Consider the following 22,120-nt stretch of genomic DNA (forward strand, 5'->3'; position numbering starts at 1 on the left):
AATTTGACCCCATGGGTTCTCCAGGGTTAAGTATCGTACAAGCAACGAGTGAATATACGAGTTGTTTTTTGTTGTTGTTGATTTTTTGGCATTTCTGTAGTTTTATTCCACTGTGGTGTGAACTGTATCATTGTTTCCACAGGACGTTAATCTAGGTAGTGGGTTCGCCACAGTGGACCCAAAGATGGAGCTACTAAAGGGCTATCTCAAAAAAAAAAAAAGAGAGAGAGAAAAAAATCAATGTAAAATGCTTCTGTTCACTTCTGTCCACTATGATTCTCTTCTTGTGAAAATTAAGAGCTTGTTTGAACTAAACCTAACAATCAGTTCTCAAACACATCCCAGTCCTGGAATGTGACAAATGCAGAACTTGCTATTCACTAAGGCTGAGCCATCGGTCAAATGTTTGGTTAACCTGAGATTTCGACTTCCAAAGATGATAAATCTACATAATCAGGACAGAACTACATTTTTGGGGCTTTTATGATTTTTCAAGAGGCATGCAGCCAAGGCTTGGTGAGACTGGCTAAATTGGCAAATACACCAATTATTTTCTTAACTTACTTCCTTTTCATTTGAATTGGGCTGTACTTGAAGTTTAAGGTCATCGCAGTTGAATAAATGCTTTACTAATGTTTCAATCACTGACCAAAATAATTGTGATTATGGTTTTTGAAATAACTAAGCAACACTACTGCTCACAACCACCGTGGAAAAGAGGTGTTAGTCCAAGTGAAGGCACCGATTCTCCAAGTCTCTGGTCAAACACAATTTTTTCCAATACATATTCCTTCAACTAGTCTTTTAATAAAGGTCATGGCTGTCTAACACTTTTCTCCCCTAAGTTTTTCATTTCAGAGATGTACTCGAGATAGCACAAATGAAGCACTTTCATACTCATACTATTCTTGTAACCATTCGTGTTCTTGTAACAGTGACAATAAAAATCTATTCAGTGACTCCTGGCGCCCCGCGGATAGGTGACCATTAAAAAAAATGGCCCCCCACAGGATACCATCGTTTTTTCCCCTTTAGATTTCACCTGTCTGTATATTAAGGAAGTTAAGAAATCCTAAGAGTTACTGTGATTCAGCCAAAATAAACACTTCTCCTTGACTTTCTCTACGCAGACACTGCAATGCTGTCTCGCAAGTCTTTCGGAGACTGGTTGCATCACAAGCCAAGAAAAACTGTTTCTTTATTGACGTGATCGTTAATCAGCTCGACTCATCAAGAGGGCTGCGCCAACCTTTTGTCGTTTAAATATAACACCAGCAACAACACAGCAACAAGCCTGTCACCGCCAACCTCAATTCTCCAAAGCTTGATTAGCGACCAGTAAAATCTCTTAAAAAAAAAAAAGAAAAAGTTATTTTTACAAACTTTGACAGAAAAAGCTTTTAAATCATTAAGCCTTTTGATCCTTTTTCTTACCTGGGTCAAATCCTGGTCTGTCAGTAGGTGCAGCTCCCGGGGTTTGAAGCAGTTCTGACATTTACTTTTGTTGAAGAAGTTTGCTTGGAATTTCCTACAGGGATTTTCTTTAGCGGTAGACATTATATTTCACCTCTTAATAATTATAATATTTTAAAAATTGAATAATTTCCGTGGGGAAACGCAGAAGGTGCAATCTCGCTGTTTTCTTGTGCGCCTCTTCTTATCCTAACTTGGAAAAAGCCCCAGCACACCGATGCATTGTCAAGCTAAAAAAAAAAAAGACCAAACCAAGAGTTTAACAGTTCTGGGACGACGTTCAAAGCTTCTTTTATCGCTTTAGCTGTATCCAATTGCTGCCTCCCAATAAATAATTAGCTGCCATCAAGCCAGCCTTCTCATCCTTCAGTGATGAATGCCTTTCAGTCCATGGCCTGCAACCACAAAGCGTAGCGGCAAGAAGGTGGCTAATATCCTGTTAGCTTTCCAATGGGTATCCAGATCAATAACGTGATGGTGTGAGCCGCAAAAGCAACATTTGTACACAGTTATGGCCTTCGAGCTCCGGGAAAACAGTGTCATTTAAGTAACAACACACTCCCACATGAAAGACTCAATCCAAAAGGCGGCTCACAGTCAGACAGGAGGCTACTATCCCGTTCGCAGCACTCAGTCCATGCGAAGTTCATCCAGTGCTCCTTGCTAAGCTAGCCCAGTTAGCTCGCACACAGATAGGCTAGCTAATGAAATCCTTCCCTTGCTGGCGTATTCAACTTTTTAAAGAAAAAGACTCGGTCAAAAAAATCAAAAAGCTTCATGTGCTTTCCTCCCAGGTGGGAACGCAGTATGCAGGGCGAGCACCTCTTGGGCAGTCACAGATGCCAAAACGAGTACTTAGGGCTTGGTTCCATAACTAGCCTGGTTAGCAGCAGTGGGTTTATTTTCTTCTTTCCCAACGGAGCAAGGGGGGAGAAGACAGAAGAGAGAGCGCAAATACACACAAGCTCCTGGAATTCTACGTGCTCTCGCGATAACTGCTCACTGCCGCCACCCACCGAAAGAAGACAGTAAATGAAATGTTTTAGTTATACTTACTTGTGGGCGCAGGCATAGTCATGCTTATGTTATTGAATGTCAAATGTGATCCTTTATTAAAAATAGAATTAATACCACTATTAATAACACTTTAAAACAGATGAGAAAACCCCGTTTTCTTTTCTTGATTTGTGTAAATTGTGTACAAATTTTGCCAGCTCAACACAACAACAACACACAGTTCAAAATATGTATTGATAGATGTTTTTGTTTCCCCCTATTTAAAAAAACTGACAACAGAATAATATATAATTTGGGGAAATGTGTTTCCTTGAAACAGCAGTACAATGCAAACTCTCTGAAGACCAAGTGCAAGTCACACTCTCACTTATCGTCCATCCCCTCAGGCTGGCAACAAGGAAACATGCCTTAGATGCTGCACACCACATATGTGTGTATTAATGGCTGACTCAAGCAGAGGCTATTATAAGCAGTAGGTTCCAGTGGACAGCAGCAAGTCAGACACGCAGAGAACAGAGCTGTGTGAATGGACAAGGGACACTGAGGGAGGAGAAAGGCCTCGGTTACCTAACTAAACCCTGAAAACATCAACGGTCAGTCTTGCTGAAGGATTAGCTCCTGGTCAGCGCTGTAAGTGAACCAATAATAACACAGATTATAGGTTTGTGCATGCCTGTTGTGTGGTTGCTATAGATATGCACTTCACAAGCTGACTTAACCTCCAATCATGTGTCAGTCCAAACATGGGGCTAAGCTGGGAATTGGATCTCTGGATCATCAGTTTTAATATGGCTTAGGGGTTTCCTTAATGTGTTTTCCTCAAGTAAAGCAGGAAAAGTAAGGTTATTTAATTTATTTATAAAGTTATTACATTATAAATGTGAGGCTCCCTGGCCGCCCCCCTTAGGGTATCCTATGACATTGTCCTGGAGGTGACATAGTGCAAGAAAATTCTGTGGCGGCATCACGGCCAGAATATATTTAGCTGTTCTCCTTAAACTCACTTTACATGGCAAGTGTGTAGCAAGGCCTCCAAATGCAATCTGTTACCCCAGGACAGTTAACACAGTTATAACAGAAGAACACATTCAAAGCAAATGTGCCGACTATATTGGTCTCAAAGTGTCTTTCAATATAGGGAAGGTACAAATGACATTTGTCATTATAGGGTATATACTGATCTGCTTTTCAGCTACAGTTTAGAAGAGACTGCTAACACCACCCTCACATGTGTGCAAAATTATAAGTTGGATCAACAGCTGATTATCTCAGCTTAGTACTAAGACTGGAAGCAGGGTGAAACAGCAAGCTTAGCTCTGTCTAAAGGTAGAAATTTAACCTACAAATACAAATGTACAACATTTCTAATTAACATATTAGCTTGTATGTAAAATAACAACAGCAAAATAAATGGTTATCACATTTACCGAACATGTGAAAAAGTTCCAGTTGGAGATCAGGAGGGGGTACATACTTCTGGGAAGGTTTCATCAGAAAGGACATCTGGTATATTTTGAAACCATATATTATACGATATTATATTATAGTTTTTATGAGTACTCTCCCCACACTGACCCGTCTTTTTTCTCTGCTACAGAACATGGGCCTGCCCTCGGTGGTAGTGCTGCCCCTGCTGATCGTTGTAGCAGCAGGCGTGTACTACATCTACAATGAGATTTTGCACTTCATGTCCAAGTCCTTAGTACGAAACAAAGTGGTGGTGATCACTGATGCTGTGTCTGGTGTGGGGGCCGGTAAGGGATCCAACTTGTGTTTTTATTTTTTAATTTTACTTTGATCTGAACTCAACATTTAATGAACATAATTTTTTTTTTCAGAGTGTGCCCGTCTCTTCCACAAGGGTGGGGCCAGACTGATCCTTTGTGGGACTGGCTGGGATAAGCTGGAGTCTCTGTATGACTCTTTGACAACTGATGCTGACCCCAGAGAGGTGAGGAATTTATCAGTTAACTTTTAATATGGCTCTTTCAGTAAAATTAATGTCTGTTATTATGTGCAGGAAGCTTTTGCAATAAGGTGATAACCCTTAGCACACAGCAAAGCCTCCTCCTACTATACCAAAACAAGTTCCCCAAATAACTGACAGGAATTGACCTGTGACACCAACTTGGCTTTTCAAGTTTTACAGTTTTCTTAATTAGCAGAATATCAGGTTTTGTCCTTGTCTTTATCGTAATCCTGCTCACTCACCACCTCACAGGTCACCACTTCCTCTGGAGAACACAATAGCAGGATATCATGTCAGACAGCAAGTAGTGCACCACATGCCTTCTATGTACAGGCCCAAGCACATGGATGTTTATGGGATGAAATTTGGTATATGTATGACACAAAGCTGAAACCTTTCTGCTTAGAGTTATGGTTGCTATCCTTGGAATATCCTTTCTTTTATTAAGGACTGTGTTCTTGATCTTTGAAGACAGAATGGTGACAGAATTACTCAAAAAGCTCAGTTAACCCTCTTAACCTCTTTCTAATGCTTTTTAAGAATAGAATACTAAATTTTGTTAAATGAAAATGGAGCTAAAAGAAAATCTTAACGCTAATATGAAGCTCATGATTAGCTTAGCTTAGTAGCCTGTAAACCTCCAAACAGGAGGAAAACAGCTTCAGTCTATCTAAACATATTTGTCCATCAGTTACACACGTGTTCAAATTAAACTAACTCTTGTTTATCGACAGACATTTGCACCAAAGTTGGTAATTCTGGACTTCAGTGATATGGACAGTATGGAGGACGTGATCGCTGAGGTGGTTGAATGTTATGGTTGCGTGGACGTGCTGATCTGCAATAGCAGTATGAAGCTGAAGGCGCCTGTTCAGAGTATCTCCTTGGAACAGGACAGAAATATCATGGACGTTAACTACTTCGGCCCAAGCACTCTAGCCAAAGGTGGGGTTGACATTCTTAGAAATCCAGTAGCATTTCTTTGAGTTTGTTATTATTAAGATCTTATGAATGATACTTTTAAAAATGCGGCAGGTCTTCTTCCAATGATGATTTCAAGACGATCAGGCCACATTGTACTGGTCAACAGCATCCAGGGCAGACTGGCTGTTCCATTCAGAAGTTCATGTGAGTTCCCGGCAAAGGTCACTGCAACTCTTTAGAAGTACACTTAGCACTGAATAAAAACAAGAGCAGTGAGAAAGTCTTTGCAAGTAATACATTTGTACTTTTTATATGTGATTCCATTTGAAATCATCTTTACCTAATTATTTAAACATATATGGAATTACTAGTTAATGGTTAGGTATGCCTAGGTACAACCTATGGAGTCTGGAAAGCCTATTCAGCCTATTCAGTAGTCGAAACGCACCTTCACAGCCTGAAATAATACACATGTGGGCGTCAAAGGACAAAACAGACAACAATTGAACAAAGTATGCTGTATGGTATGTTGGGAATTCTTCCGTGCTTGCCACACTTCTTTTGTGACTGTATCATTATGCGTGTTTGTGTTCATACCTGTCAGATGCCGCGTCTAAGCATGCGGCGCAGGCCTTCTTTGACTGTCTGCGAGCTGAAGTGGAAGAGTATGGAATAATTGTCAGCACCATCAGTCATACCTTCATCAATGCTTCTGAACCGCCGCCTGTAGAGGAACCTGTTCCCAAACCAAACCCCGTAGCTGAATGTGAGTAAAACAGTAGCAATGAAGCATTACGGTGACTGAATGGTTCATGGAATGAAAACATGTTCAGATTTCTGAAATGTTCCTGTTATTGTGGTGCATAGGCAAAACTAAACGAATCTGTCCTCTCGTAGTTATTGCCAGGCAGCTGACCCACGGTGTGCGCCCGTCGGTCCTGGCCAATGAAATCATGCAAACCGTGAACAGGAAGAGGAAGGAGGTTCTGCTGGTCCACCCCATCCCCAGGGTGGCTCTCCATCTGCGCTCCCTCTTCCCCCCCTTCCTCTTCGCTGTGCTGGCTGCTGGAGTGAAAGACTCAGTGTTGGCTGAGCAGATGCAGTAGAAGAAAGGCTAGTGTGTGCGAGAAAGAGATGAGCAGTAAAGCTCACTTATTTTTGTTTTTTTTTGGATATGCCAATTAAGTAAATGTATATCCTGAGGATTCCAGATGGGTTTGTAATAATAATGCTGAACAGATTGTTAATAATGACCAGTAAAGCAGCTTAAGATGCAACGATAGAGGCCTTAAAGGTGCTTTTTGGAATTACCCTCTGCAGAAATGAATGACTATCACCAGGGGGCAGTGTTTTACCTGTGGCTGTATAGAGATACGTGCTGCTGTTTAACCTTTTAAAGTATGAACCTTGAAACAATTACCAAAAAATTCTCGTTTTTTGGGGGGAAAATGGAGTGTTTATTGGAGCTCCTGACATATAAGTTTTAATTTGTATCATATTTGCTACATACAACATTTTTTTTGTCATAATTTATTGCTTAAAAACACATTGTGCAATTTATTCTTTAAGTTTTTCAGAGGAGTGGTGTCATCACACTGATGATGAAGAAGTCTCAAAAACTCACAAAACCTCTTGTACTAAATATGATACCTTAGGAGCTAAGGGGTTAACTTGTAATATTTCTTTTTTGCTGCCACTTTAATTCTTTACCTGGGTAAATAATGGCTACATTAACTTACTGCACCATCTAGTGGTACAACTGATCTTACACAAAAGTACTACAAGCCCCTTCAGTTTCAAATGATAATGCTCAACACAACTCATCAATCCATTTTTGTTTTTAACTTTCTGAAAAAGAGGAATTTCTAAATGAATGAATTCATAATAGTTGCTTTTTAGACAGAGGATGTTTTTGCCCATTTGTGACAGAGGAAACAAGGTGTGAATCCATTAATCTCATAAAGCTTGAAAGGCTAACATGATAGCATTTAATTAGAAAGCCAACAAGCAGATTTTTGATAAGATATAAGCTCTCTCGCATCTCCACCAGCAAGCATCCAGCTCTTTGTCTTCACTGCTCAACAGCTTTGGATGAAAATGAAATTATATCAAATCAAATCACTGACCTGGGATGACCTCAAATGTTCCTCATTGTTTGTAATTATTCGGGTTGTGCTTTTTCACCGTATCTCATGTTGCCTGCCTGTTTATTCCTCTTAATTTAGACATTAAATTTCATGTATAGATTAGAGTGAAACTGTACTGATGCCTGCAGGGAAATGGATCTGATTAAGTGCAAGTCAAGCAGGAAGCGCTTTTGATGATTACAAAACCAAGAGAAAATGGAATAATTGCAATAAATATTAGTGTTAGCTCACCAGGTTTCCTGTCTTGTATCTTGCAGTACATTGGCATCTCATCCTATTAGCAGATAAGCCCTTCTCCAGAAATTAGTCTTCCCATAAGAAAATATAATGCATGGTGCTGGTGTTCATGAGCTACACACACAAAATGCATGAAATGATAGAAGAGTAAAGCGATTTTCATCATATAACCTATTTTATTTTATTATTATTTTTTATGCAGTCATGGTAACAGGTAATATATCTTTAGAAAATGCCACCAGACCGTATTCTCATGGAAGGGTTGGTCCTTGGGCTTGACTTTTGTTTCCTTCTTTCAGGTCCTAATTCAGTGCTCCTCCCATTTCCTAAAGGAAATGAGTTCACTTTGTTGGGAGTCTAAATAAACTGTTTTCCTCCCAACATCTCTCTCTCTTTCTCTCTCTCTTTTTTGAGGTGCTATCAGTACAAGTGGACTTAGTTGAATTATTACTTTGTCGATCTCTCTGCTTGTTGTGTTGTGAATGAACTGGGAATAATAAATGGGAGCTGATATACACTTTTTGGTAAAATATTATCATGTTTATAGCTACAAATCAAATCTGGGAGACTCCGCGTTGCTGCAAGAAAGATGTGCATCCAAGAAGAACTGAGCGGGTTATTAATGCATTATATGGGTCTAAGGATGATTGTTGCCAGTTAGCTCTTTGATTCATGATATATAGAAGTGGTCTGGACCCACAAGCCCATAATGCCGATTAAGCTAACTTCAATACACAGAGGTGCCAGATCCTAACAGTAAGTAATGTTTTGTGTTCTTCTGCACAGGTCAGGTTTACATGGAGTAATAGTTTGATGTAAAGTAGCTGTAAATTTAAGAGTAACTTTATATGTTCTTCAGTTCAGTCTGTCATTTGATTACTTTGACACCCCCCCTCCAAAAAAAATTCAATTCCTGGACTTTGTTTAATTATTACCTTTAAAGTTCTTGTTATTACTGATATTTTGTTCCTAATTATTTGTACCTGCTTGGTATTCTTCCTTATTTGAATTTAATGTGAACTGGTGTTGTGCTGCTGGAATCATAATTTCCCTGAGGGACCCTCCCCAAAGGATTAATAAAGTTCTATTCTATTCTATTCTATTCTATTCTATTCTATTCTATTCTATTCGTTTTTGAAAATACACATCTGACACCTGGCCCCTTCAACATGGTCTTTACAACACAACTATAACATTTACTTATGAGTCATGGAAGCATTACGTTATATGAGAAAGATGCATAAGTGGGCACGTGTATGTAAAAGTCAAACTATAAATGAATGTATTTCCCTGTGCATCCTCCAGGTGGCAGCAGCTCATAGTTATTATGAAACCACCACATGACTGGCGATGAGCCTCCTTTCATAGTTCTTATCCAAGGGAAAAACCGCCCCAGCATTTATTCTGATGAAATATTAACTCCCTCTGTTAATTTCTGACTTATGAAATGTATAATGTATAATAAATAGACACAAATTCACAAGCTGTGATCTATTTTTCTTCAATTTTGTCTTTTGTCATGTCTCACTATGCCACCTCTCCTCCACTGTTGCAACAACTGTTTTTGCTGTGCAATAGAAAATAAGAAAACCAAACAAAAAAATCCCACAAAAAACAAGAAACCATATGAATTCCAGTTTGTTAATAACACTGGTTATTCCCTTTAAAAACTGCTGCATGACAAAGACCTTTTTCATGATGTTTACACAGATGTCTTACGTCTAATTACACGCCGCTCTTGGATTTATTGTCCTCATCACTTCAGGGCTGCAGGACACGAGCTGCTAGAATGCTTTGGGATCAATATTCACCCATGTGCTTGGAACATTTGGCACATTATATCAGAGACAACACGTCATACAGGATGTCCAGTTCTTCTTGTTACAACTGTGACGTTAATGAGGAGTAAATCCAGCAGATCTGGTCGAAGCAATGTGTGTGTGGGAGGAAGGGAGAGAATATGTGCACCAAGTCCAGCTGGTATGCGTGAGTCTGTCCTCCAGGTCACTCTCCTCTGGGGAGTTCCACATTTTTTTTGTCTCCGGGGCCTCCGGACAGGAATGCCCCTTCAGTGTTCACATGAATAAATGCAGCCCTGACACATTTCCACATGTCACACAGGAAAGATTTCTTTAAAGCACTCAGCTGGAGTCACCAAATTGGCATTTGGATCAGACACATTTACATACGTCACATATGTCATGTATGTTGCATTGAGTGCAAAAGAGGCCAGCTCTTACATATGAATAATTGTTTAACAAGAGTTTCCCGGGAAGACTGCGAGCACGCTGCATTATATCAGCCATAAAACTGTCACATTCATTTCTGCTTAAAGGTTGCTCAAATGGAAAAACATCAAGGTGCACGGGGCTATCTGTGAATGATCTAAGCCTAATAGTTTCTCTCAATCATCTGTCTGGGCTCGCTGGGTGAGCAATATGTTGATAAGACCCAAACAACACGGCGGGGATGATTGTCCTGAAGCGATATTCAGAGAGATGCATCCTGTATGCAAGCCATGACTTATATATGAGAATCACCTCACAATGACGTCTGCTGCTCAGAAATGCTCTTTCCATGAGCGGGGTGATCACCCTTATCAATTTTTTAAAGCCCGGGTTATTGACACTGTCCTGACTTATGGAGGTTATGCAGAGGCCATGGTAATGATTCCCTAAGCTTCCACATACAACACCAGAGGGGCTGGCTCTTACGCTAAAATATTGGATGATAGCAGATTTTACTGCGCCATTGAGCATTACTGTAATGTCTTCTTTGTCCATCTGGATATTTGTATTCTCCTCTGTGACATGCAAAACAAGACATATTGCAGAAAAAAAGGTCAAAAATGACCAGTGAGCGTGCATGCTTTTCAATATCGATTCAATATTATTATTTACAGGATGCTGAACAGGTTTTCCTCAGCTGAACTAAAAGCTGCACAAAGAAGACTCAGACACCACAATCAACTAGCTTTTTATTTGGCTTTGCATTTACTTGGATTGTTTTAATCTTTCATTAATGACAAACTTTACAAATGATGGCGTAAGTCCAGGTGTGACAGCCATACATTAATTAGTGTAACATACATCTGCACAAAAAGCTGTTAATGAATTGCTAGTTTGCAGCATCAGTTCTTTGCAAACACTCATTTCTTCTAAACACCCCTGGAGATGACCCACCACCAAGAGAAGATATTAGCTCCTAAGGGAATGTGAACAGCCAGCAGTCTGAATAGACTTTCTATAGTACTCTAGTTAATGTTAATATGGTATAATAGAGTGGCAACACTACTGCCACAAATGTGCAGGTGTCATAGGTGTGGATACTGGAAATAGGTTGTCAAATAGGTTGTACACCCTGGACAGGTTGGCAGTCTGTCGCAGGGCTAACACATAGACAACTATTCATGCTCACATTCACACCTATTGGGGGGGGGGGGGGGGGGGGGGGCAATTTAGAGTTTCCAATTAACCTATTTTCCCACTAAGTGCATGTCTTTGGGAGGAAGCCAGAGCTCCCAGAGAGAACCCACAAAAACTCCACACAGAAAGATCCCAGCCTGATGGTGGAATTGAACTCAGGACCTTCTTGCTATGAGGCAACAGTGCTAACCACCGTGTTATCAAAATCAACAAAAAGCAATTATGACAGTCAGCTCACACAGAGGCTATTTTGAGCAGATGTATATAGTGAAGTTTGGCATGTGACATCACGTCCAACAACTTATGTTGTTTAAAGGAAATTATCACTGCTGTTTCTTTCCTCACAGTGCCTATATTCTGCTGTTGGGTGCAGCAATCATCAGATATGGATAGAACACCCCCCCCCCCCCCCCCAACTATTTATCTGATACAGCAGCATCAAATAAATAGTAGGGAGATAAATAGTTGTATTAGTTATAAGTAATTAGAATTTGTAAATCACCAGTATTTCCTATTTCAAACATTTGATCATTTTACATTTTTTATATTTATATTTTTATTTTCACTACTCTCCTCATATGGTAAATGGTAAATGGCCTGCATTTGTATAGCGCTTTTCTAGTCCTTAAAGACCCCAAAGCGCTTTACACTACATTCAGTCATTCACCCATTCACACACACATTCACACACTGGCGATGGCAAGCTACATTGTAGCCACAGCTGCCCTGGGGCGCACTTTTCCTCTTCACCTAAAACCCTCTCCTGAAGTTTGGATTTTACCTAATCCTACAGAAAGACGATTATTTATTCTTGATATTCTCACGATTCGTTATCCGGTCGTTAAGTGATGACTTGACGAATCCTACTTCCGGGCCTAAAGTAGTCTGCGTTTAATATGGCTTTTGTGTTGTTAACATGTTTAATGTCTTGTATTTTCTTTTATTCAATGTCAAAAAGCTCCTAAAACAGTCAGTGATCACTGTTGACCTCCCTTGGCTTTTATTACCACTAATCATTTATTTAAGGTCAGTTTTTAAAACCTTAGGATGTAACTACAGCACAGCCCATGCAGCAGTATATGAATGACTAACCTCGTATTGTGGATGGATTATCTCAGTTGTTCTCCTGGCTGAAGTTTGGTCCTTTTACAGCATCCTGCCATGCGATTACATTTCTTCCTGACCACCGAGAACACTCACGTTAACTTTTATCGAGTGGAAAAAAAGTTAGCTTGTTTATATTATGCTAACATAGCTGTGTCGCTAGCGGTCACGTAGCACAACATTATATACCAGCTAGCCAAACTTCAGTAACCCTACAAACGTCACTGCTGTTTAGTTTTCTGTCTTCATTTATGTTGGAAGTGATAACAGAGCTGTACATTTTAATTTGTTTCCAAAACCCTGCAGTCAGGACATGCTATATTGTATTTAGATAGAAGCTAGCGAGCTAACTTCCTGCTAACTTCTAACTCCGTTAAATATCATAAATTCCGTTTTCATGGATGCCTGGATGTTAAACTCAATTGTTACACCTGGTAGAGCAGAACGCTGATCATTTTATTAAAGATGAAAGACTTTAGACAGTTTTTCAACTCTCAGTAATGCCATAGTGATTGTTTGATATATGGACCTGCAGCAGAGTTTAGGCCCAGACACGGCTAGTGACGTCAGACTTAACGACCGGATAGACAGCAGATAAGAAATATTCTACCCACTGTGGACAGCTGACAAGAGTGGCAAAACAAGGTAACATTATAAGCTAACAGAATGCCAGCTAATTTTAGACTGCAGTGTCCTAAAAGTCCAAGGTACTTTCAGGAAATCATATTTATTTATTTGTATATCTACTAATCTAATCTAATAATGTAATAAAATAATCCTCATGTAAAACAAATAAGTAATTCAAATACTGGTTAAGTACCTTTGTGAAAATCTATTGTAATCAAAAGATAGACTGCTAAGCTAGTGTAGTTAGGCTTTGGGTAGCTAAGAAAGACTAGAACGAAAACTGGGGGGAAAATCTACTTTGATTTGATTTATTCAATATAATAAAGTCCTCTATAAAGATAACGAGATAAGCATTCAAACAGATGTTTACATTTTATCAAACAAGAAAAAAAAATAGTAAAATAGCAACGTGCAGATGCTACATTTAGGTTTAGAAACGGTAGCTGGTGAAAATCTTTGTAAAATGGATTTTTACAGCCTACTTAAAACATGTTTTAACTAACTGCAAACAACTAATTATGTAATCTGTTTGTTCCAAACATTTTAGATAAAACATAACAGCTGTATAGCTAGATGATTCAGAATATAACATAATGTGTTGCTTTATAATTATTTAATTTTTTTGTCACTTTGTTTTGTTTATACATGTAGTTGCCATTAGGCCTATTATAATTCAGGGGCATTTGCAGGACCAAGAGAGAAACATTAAAATATTAGGAGCCAACAAGAAATCAGAATAATTACAGAGTGCAACACATTTTACTGCACAAGAGTTTAAACATTAATCTGTATTCGTTTCAAGTGTGTTTACAATGCAGGTTTTGGTTTAAGTACTCCATAATGCATCGAAGCTACAAAATGACTATTTTTTCAAAAGACAGTGAAAAGCAGTAGGACAATTAAAACTACAACGCAGGGTGGCAATTTCAGAATATAAATACACTAAATAGCATCTGCTGAAAAATAAATAAAGCTACACCTATAACCTTCAAAGACTTCAAAGAAAGGATGAATTTACCAACCAACTAACAAACTCTATTTATTGTTTAAACCTGATTGAGCTCTAATAAACATCTGTTTGTGTAATATTTGGTTCCAAATGGAGAATTAAATTCACACAAAGAGGAAGACTTTGGACAGAAGCAACCAGTCATCCTAAGCAAACTACACTGGATTAAACTATTCTTTCAAGGCATTATCACAGCATCACGTCATGTTGATAAGGGATTTCTTTAGTCATAGAAGTCATCCTAATCCCTCAGTCTTGTTTGGTTTAAAGATTACACATATTTAATCTTAAAGTGAAAGTTTGCCTTAATCTCCCATAAATCCCAGCAAGCGCTACTTCCCACATATCCGTGCACTTCAGAAACAAGTTTCTCACAGAATAAGGCCAAGCTGCTAGTTACAGATTAGGGATTTTTAATGTTTAATCCTTCGATTTTCTTGCTTTTGAGACAGAAAAGTATTATAATGTTTCTCATGACCCTCAAATCAAGAGGGAGCGCAGATATAATTATGTTACCAGAGAGATTCGAATCAGCCTTACAGCTGGCCAGGCGAAAGCCTTCAGTCCTAATCCGGAGTCTTTGTTCTGAAAATAGATTTGGGTTAATTTGACAAGTGCAGAGTTTATGGTTTCTTTTTAAAGTTTAATTGTGACCATCAGTAACAGTTCTCTTAACGATCCCACTCAAAACTAACTGAAGATGTTAATAAAGTTCGAGTGTCTCTATTGATTGTCTGTCTATTATCAGTCAATATATTGGGTAGTAACTCAATGTTCAATGTCAGGCGCTGCCACTGCCTCGGCTTTATTGCTGTCCTTGTAAATAATCTACTCTTTTCGATTGCACGCACAAAAAAATGGACTGTGTTTGTAACCTAAGCCCGTTAGTCTTTATCAGTGTGCAGGGCTCATGAAAAAAGTATTTGACAAGGTGCTACAGGGGTAAGATTAGAGTAGGCTGTGTCAAGACTGAAGAGTTCATGCAAGACTGTAAATTTTGAGGAATTTGAAAAGAAAAATTTCTTACATATAACAAAGAATTCTTTCAGATTCTATTTCTACTTTTGAACAGATTACTGTTCATGGCAATGATGCAGGAATGACGCTTCTAATTCTAGGCAATCAGAATGTAATTTCTGTCATCAGGAGAGGGTAGGGACTTTAAATGTAGGGAATTTGGCTGATAAAAGGTGAGAGCTGGTTGATATGATGAGAAGACGCTGAGATTTTTGTTGGAAGTGACCAGCAGAGATGGGCAGTAATGCGTTACTTGTAACTTGTTACTGTAATCCAATTACTTTTTTTCTAGTAACGAGTAAGGTAAGGGATTACTATTGCAAAAACGGTAATTAGATTACCGTTACTTTCCCGTAGGAACGCTGCGTTACTGCGTTACTAAAACCGTGATTTTTTGCAAGAATGTCTCATGACAGTGACGTAAGCGAGTGCGACGTTCGTGACAACAGCTGTGTGCAGATCAACAATGGATCATATATCGAGTGCGGGAGACAGTATGAGCGTGCAGCATTTAAAGCGTGGAAGTACTGAACTTACTTTAAGTTTGATTCCATAAAAAGTGACAAAAACATTAGTGTCCGTTGTGCGTGGGAAGAAAACTTCTTTTTACAGCAAAAAACCCCTAAACTTCCAAGCAAGCACCGAGTGCACTATGACATAATGGGAAATTTACAGAGAAACTCGCGGATTCTTCCACTGACCGCTGCGGCACACCCGCACCAGGGTAAACCTCCGCCTACCCCACTCCTGCTTTACAGGTGAAAATAGAGCAACAGGACCGCTAGTCTTTGACTTTATTTATTTTCTGCTGTGTTTTACTTGCATCTATTTGAAAGACTGAGTGTAAACACAAAAAATATTTTATTTTATGTGCTGGAATGTGCAGAAAATAGGTTTAAATATTAAACAAATTTGTTCCAGTCAGAGAATGTTGCATATAATTTAATCTTTGCTTGATGCATGAAGTTAAAAGATTAAAACTAATAAAACAAGTTTTAAAAAGAGACTTTTCCATTTGATTACATTTTGTGTGATGGATTATGTAGAAAAAGTAGAATTGGGCTGAAAGATCTATCACTTTATCACCAGTTTGTGAATCGTGTTTTTAAAAAGTAACTAAGTAACTAAGTAATTAATTACTTTTGAAAATAAGTAATCAGTAAAGTAACGGGATTACTTTTTGGGGGAAGTAATCAGTAATTAGTTACTGATTACTTTTTTCAAGTAACTTGACCAACACTGGTGACCAGTAGGGACAGGACTAGAAATGAGTACATCAGGTTAAGAGGTTTGCAAACAAAGTAACAGAGGTAAGACTGAGAGGGTTTGTGTGCAGAGAAGGGATTGTGGATGCAATGGACAAAGGATGTTGAATAGCGAGCTGCCAGGCAGGAGGAAAAGAAGAAGACCTCAGGGAGTAATCATGGATGTAGTGAGAGAGGACATGCAGAGAGTTGGTGTGGCAGAAGAGGATGTTAGGGATAGGCTGAGATGCAGACAGATGATCCTCTGTGGCGAACCCTCACAGGACAAGCCAAAAGAAGAGTTGGCGTCTTAGGCCTGTGAATAGGGTCTGAGGTGATAACTGGTTTCTGCAAAATATCCCCTGTACGGTGGTTCAATTCAATTTTACATCAACAGTCACCTAAAGGTGCGTATATTATAAGGACGAGAGAAAAGGCACAGTTTTAGAGATCCAGACATTAATAACAGCGTATGGTTAACTGCAGAGTGGAGTACAAACACAGTGGAGAATCCTCCAGCAGCCTAGACCCATTGCTCCATAACTAAGGGAGGATTCAGGGTCACCTGATCCAGCCTAATGCTTTATCAAAAAGAACAGTTTTAAGCCTAATCTTAAAAAGAGAGAGGGTGTCTGTTTTCTACATCCAAACTGAAAACTGGTTTTACAGAAGAGGGTGTTTTATTATCCTAGGAACCACAAGTAGGCCTGCAGTCCGAGCGTGGAGTGCTCCTTTAGGGTGATATGAGGTCTTTAAGAACAGATGGCGTCTGATTATTCAAGACCTTATATGAAGGATTTTACATTTGTTTCTGGATTCAATGAAGAGAAGCCAATATGGGAGAAATATGCTGTCTTATTCTAGCATTTTGCAGTATTTTGGACTATATGAAGGATTTTCAAGGAGTTTTTAGGACAGCCTGTTAATGAATTACAATAGTCCAGCCTAGAAATAATAAATGCAGGAAATAGCTTGTCAGCATCACTTTGAGATGCTGAAGTTTAAAAACAGGGGTGCATCTAGAAATAAATATAATTTAACACACTGCACAAGTAAAGATTTCACCAAAGCTGCAGTCTGCAACATGATACCAGCATTTATGCACCTCAGCCAACTTGCTGAGCAGCAGCGTATTGGGTTCTGATGAGCCATCCATCTTTGTGCATATTGTATGAGAGCTATGGGAATCTAAATGCAACAATATTGACACTGTGCAATTAGAGTGGGGTCATTAGGGCTGCTTGCTGTTCACGGGGAGAAAAAAGGGCTGCATCACAGGAATCCTGTCAGGATGGGAGATGGAAAACACAAACACACACCAAAAAACTTGGACACACACGCACACACAAACAAACAGTCTAACTCTACCCGCCCCCACCATCACACACACACATGCACCCTCACCCGCTTATCCGCTCGTCATCTAAATTAGAGCGGGGTGATGATGGGAGGAGGTGGTGGCTAATGAAACAGAAGGGGCATCGGGCAAGCAGGATTTCTAAAGTCTGTCATCTCTGGATGCTTTGACCCCGGCTCAGCGCTTCATCTTTCCAGCCTCACTGGGCCACCAAAATCTGACCCAGCAAGACATGGAGAGAGCCACAAGCTTTTCAAAGGACCTGATTGGAGAGAGCGGGAGAAAAACAAAACAAAACAAGTGTGTGTTGAACTGTAACTCTCAGGGCCTCACTTCTTAATGCAGGAGAAGCTTGTGTGTGTGCTGCAGCATAGCGATCACCATCCAGAGGATTATATCTATGTTCCTCTTGAATCACTTACGATAACCCTACATAAGCTATGTTAGAGGAGAACACACACTTGTGCACACACACCCTTACTTTAATTTCAACATGTGGTGTTCGGCCTCAAGCTCTACATCCACTTTAATCCCCCTTTAGTCTGTTGTCATGTGTGCTGCTTTCACATGGTAATCATTTACTATGAAAATCACTCCTTTTCATCAAACACTTAGAAGCCTAGCATATAGCTATCAGCTATAGCTTAATATATATATAAACAGTGTTGGGGAGTAACGGAATACATGTACCGCCGTTACGTATTTAAAATACAAAATATGAGTAACTGTATTCCGTTACAGTTACCGTTTAAAAAGGTGGTATTTAGAATACAGTTACTTTGTTGAAATAAATGGATTACATGGAGGTACTTCCCTGTTTCATATTGTGGCGGGTCAGGACTGTTTGGGTTTTGTTTGACAGCTACGTTCTGTTGTTCCAGGCGGCAGCGTTACGGTTGCCATGGTTACAGGGTAACGCTCTCTCTCTGCGTGTTTCCTGGGTGAGAGAGGCCTTTTTGTTGTTGTTGTGCTAAGCTAATATGCAGAATGCTACAGGTATAGCTCTAAAGAATGTAGCATCATAGGCAGTGTAGTCCGTGCTGCAGGGAGAATGGACTGCCATACACGTTATGTGTCTGTGAGCGAGGGAGGGAGAAAAAGGAAAAGTACGAGCTGTCATCGAGCAAAAATGGGAGCTGGAAGCATGTAAATATAATAATAACCACTGCAGCCAAGAAGAGTGCCTGACGAGCCCAGTTGTAAGTAAGCTATTAAGACTCGACTGTACACAGTGTTCGTGTTTTCCTCCAAAAACAATAAGTTCCGTTGCAGCAGCCTTTCAACGCCTCTCTCTGTCTCTTGCTGGCAAAGTTGACCCAGATAACAAAGTAAAGCTATTTTCGGCTACGAGCCAACACGAACCCACCGTATTAGCCAGAGGTCCCTTTACTACGGTTCAGAGCCGCGGACCTTCAGTAACAGTAATAAATCACAGCAATAGTACATTCATGTAGTTGTAAACAGCATGATAATATATTAAGTAATCCAAAGTATTCAGAATACGTTACTCTCATTGAGTAACGTAACGGAATATGTTACAGAATACATTTTGGGGCATGTATTCTGTAATCTGTAATGGAATACATTTTAAAAGTAACCTTCCCAACACTGGTTAATATATATATATATATATATATATATATATATATATATATATATATATATATATATATATAATACATTTATTAAAAAGGGGAAATCACTTACAGAGACGTAAACATTTGTATAACAAGCTGAAAGTAAAGCTGGCCATTTTAACTTGAGAATTCATAGAGATTCACTCACTTTTGGTGTCGGCCTCAAGGGATCATCCAAGGACTGCAGTTTTTGGGATTTTGCAGTTTCAATTTTTACTATAAAATTAATCCTTCCGCCAGCCTAGTGCAACGCTAGAGCTTAATATTAGCAGTAAAGCAAAATAACATTGTATAACAAGTCGTTACCCCCGTGTTGTTCGAACAGATGAGGACAGGCCTTTATGGCATTGACATATTTGTATTGCCTTTAGCCACATTACATTCCCACACTGGTCTTTGTTTAAACTTTTCTGGTCTCTTTTTCATTTCCCTTTGCTTTGGTGTTAGCAGAAACTGACAGCCTAAACAGGCCTGAAGGATGGTCAGTCTAGGGGTTGAAAAGAGAGACACTGACAGAAAGAGGGAGACCAGAGTGAAAATAGGGATAATGTGGGAGAAAGAGTGAAGGCATGCATGGATGCAGACAAAAACAGCAGGAAAAATCCTAATTGTCTGTTAAGAAGACTTTTGTTCCGTTATGTGGGGCTGACAGCATTTTCTTTATGTACCCAGTAAAAGGTCCAGCGTGAATGTGTGTGGAGAGAGCGAGAGAGGGTGTGTGTGTGGCTTTTACATGGCTGCTAACAAGTCTCGGATCACTGGTTATGAAAAGAGCTGCTGGTACCCGTTGTGTTTCTGCTGGTGGAACTCTACCCTTTGATTGGCTGGCGGGAGCTATGCTGCTGCTGCAGGCAGGAAGGGTTATTTTGAATTAGTGAATGAAGGCCATGCGAGCTGTTGGGTAATCCTTGTGGTGAGCTACTGGGTGCCGGTGGAGCAAAGAACATGACTTTCTTCAGTGTATATGTGTTTCATTACTCTATTATAATTAATATATGTTATCTCAAAATAAATTAATCCAGGTTAAGATGGGGGACAGAGCTTTATTGTAAAATTAGAATACAAACTGCAGTAGATACATTATTGGCGTTAGGTTCACTAAGTTATATCAGGAATCTTTATGTACTTCAAGCAAAACTCGTTGACCTGTTGGAGCTAATATTTGTTGAATAAAGTTACAACAAAGTAAGATGGGTGAGCTGACAGATTTGGGATTGGAAGAAGGGATTGGCAGATGCTACATTAGTGGATTACTGGCTGCTGTGTTAGCATTATGAGATAGAGTTACAACTTGTTACAGTACACATTACATTTTCTTTTCACAGGAAATATCTTTGTGCAAACCATTATGCTGCAATCATATCAGTTTGCATTTTTACTGGTCATGCTGCTGTCAAGCAGAACAATCAGTTGTTTTTCACAGTTTTCTGCTATCAGATCACTATTTGGCTGATCACTGATCAAGACTGGTTAACTGATTTCTGTCTCTGACGTACTGATTCGTTCATCTTTTATAAATGTTACTCAACCAACAGTGTTGGGGAGTAACGGAATACATGTACCGCTGTTACGTATTTAAAATACAAAATATGAGTAACTGTATTCCGTTACAGTTACCGTTTAAAAAGGTGGTATTTAGAATACAGTTACTTTGTTGAAATAAATGGATTACACGGCGGTACTTCCCTGTTTCATATTGTGGCGGGTCAGGACTGTTTGGGTTTTGTTTGACAGCTACGTTCTGTTGTTCCAGGTGGCAGCGTTATGGTTGCCATGGTTACAGGGTGACGCTCTCGCTCTGCGTGTTTCCTGGGTGAGAGAGGCCTTTTTGTTGTTGTTGTGCTAAGCTAATAGGCAGAATGCAGAATGTAGCTTCATGGGCAGTGTAGTCCGTGCTGCAGGGAGCATGGACTGCCATACACGTTATGTGTCTGTGAGGTCGAGGTGGGAGAAAAAGGAGAGTCGAAAAGTACGAGCTGTCATCGAGCAAAAACGGGAGCTGGAAGCATGTAAATATAATAATAACCACTGCAGCCAAGAAGAGTGCCTGACGAGCCCAGTTGTAAGTAAGCTTTTAAGACTCGACTGTACACCGTGTTCGTGTTTTCCTCTGAAACAATAAGTTCCGTTGGAGCAGCCTTTCAACGCCTTCTTTGTCTCTCGCAAGCAGAGTTGACCCAGACAACAAAGTAAAGCTATTTTTCTATCTATTTTCTGTCGGCTACGAGCCCGACATGGAACCCTTATTAGTCAGAGGTCCCTTTACTACGGTTCGGAGCCGCGGACCTTCAGTAACAGTAATAAATCACACAACAATAGTACATTCATGTAGTTGTAAAAAGCATGATAATATGTTAAGTAATCCAAAGTATTCAGAATACGTTACTCTCATTGAGTAACGCAACAGAATACATTTTGGGGCATGTATTCTGTATTCTGTAATGGAATACATTTTAAAAGTAACCTTCCCAACACTGTCAACCAAATACATCAAGTCCTGGAAATTTCTTGGTGATAAGGAATTGCCCCCCCCCCCCCCCCCCCCCCCCCAAAAGAAAAAAAAAAACCCAACTAATTGCATCTATGCAAAATTAGCAATGATCTTCAAATCAGTTTGGTGCTTAACGTATAGCACAACTCACAGATTTACACACAGTTCCTTCAGTTCCCCAAACTCCCACTGGTGGTTTGACACATTGTACATGAGTCAATATGCATGGCAGAAGCATGAGCAGAGGGGACAGAGAAGGACTTGTACTCAATGAAAATTGAACCAAATTTAAATCTCTCTTGTTTGTGATTCCTTTTTGAACTTTTTTATTTGATTACACCTTTGTTATGAAACAGGAGAAATCAGAATTCCATTAGATTTTAAAATTCCCTTTAACATCCCTTTAACACATGGATCAAATTACACTAAGCCAGTTTGGAAC

General features: G+C 39.5%; 2 protein-coding genes and 1 long non-coding RNA gene across 7 annotated transcripts in view; 1 reads left to right on the top strand and 2 right to left on the bottom strand.

The window, feature by feature from the left end:
* Positions 1-2,473, bottom strand: part of mpripb (myosin phosphatase Rho interacting protein b) — a 50,701-nt gene extending 48,228 nt beyond the window's left edge. For 3 of the 5 annotated variants that reach the window (XM_085169318.1, XM_085169320.1, XM_085169319.1), the window contains exon 1: positions 1,435-2,473. In XM_085169318.1, coding sequence (XP_085025444.1) covers positions 1,435-1,557 — 123 coding nt within the window. In that variant the 5' untranslated portion in view covers positions 1,558-2,473. The remainder of the gene's footprint in view (positions 1-1,434) is intronic. The other 2 variants (XM_085169321.1, XM_085169322.1) reach the window with 2 other exon arrangements.
* LOC146513199 (uncharacterized) overlaps positions 1-22,120 on the bottom strand; it is a 115,098-nt gene that overhangs the window by 63,756 nt on the left and 29,222 nt on the right. The window lies entirely within an intron of this gene.
* On the top strand, positions 2,859-7,760 carry dhrs7cb (dehydrogenase/reductase (SDR family) member 7Cb). Its single transcript, XM_085169335.1, has 7 exons — positions 2,859-3,120; positions 4,088-4,244; positions 4,329-4,441; positions 5,194-5,404; positions 5,495-5,587; positions 5,988-6,149; positions 6,281-7,760. Exons 2-7 carry the CDS (start codon positions 4,091-4,093, stop codon positions 6,487-6,489), a joined length of 942 nt encoding a protein of 313 aa, XP_085025461.1. The 5' UTR covers positions 2,859-3,120; positions 4,088-4,090; the 3' UTR covers positions 6,490-7,760.

Source organism: Neolamprologus multifasciatus, chromosome 8 (assembly GCF_963576455.1).
Source record: "Neolamprologus multifasciatus chromosome 8, fNeoMul1.2, whole genome shotgun sequence".
Classification (NCBI taxonomy): Eukaryota; Metazoa; Chordata; class Actinopteri; order Cichliformes; family Cichlidae; genus Neolamprologus; species Neolamprologus multifasciatus.

Bases quoted from the DNA above. Each gene is read 5' to 3' on its own strand.
- dhrs7cb (XM_085169335.1), top strand. From the start codon at position 4,091: ATGGGCCTGCCCTCGGTGGTAGTGCTGCCCCTGCTGATCGTTGTAGCA. The intron at 4,245-4,328 runs GTAAGGGATCCA...TTTTTTTTTCAG, and splicing joins TGTGTCTGGTGTGGGGGCCG to AGTGTGCCCGTCTCTTCCAC. The intron at 5,405-5,494 runs GTGGGGTTGACA...AAAATGCGGCAG, and splicing joins CCCAAGCACTCTAGCCAAAG to GTCTTCTTCCAATGATGATT.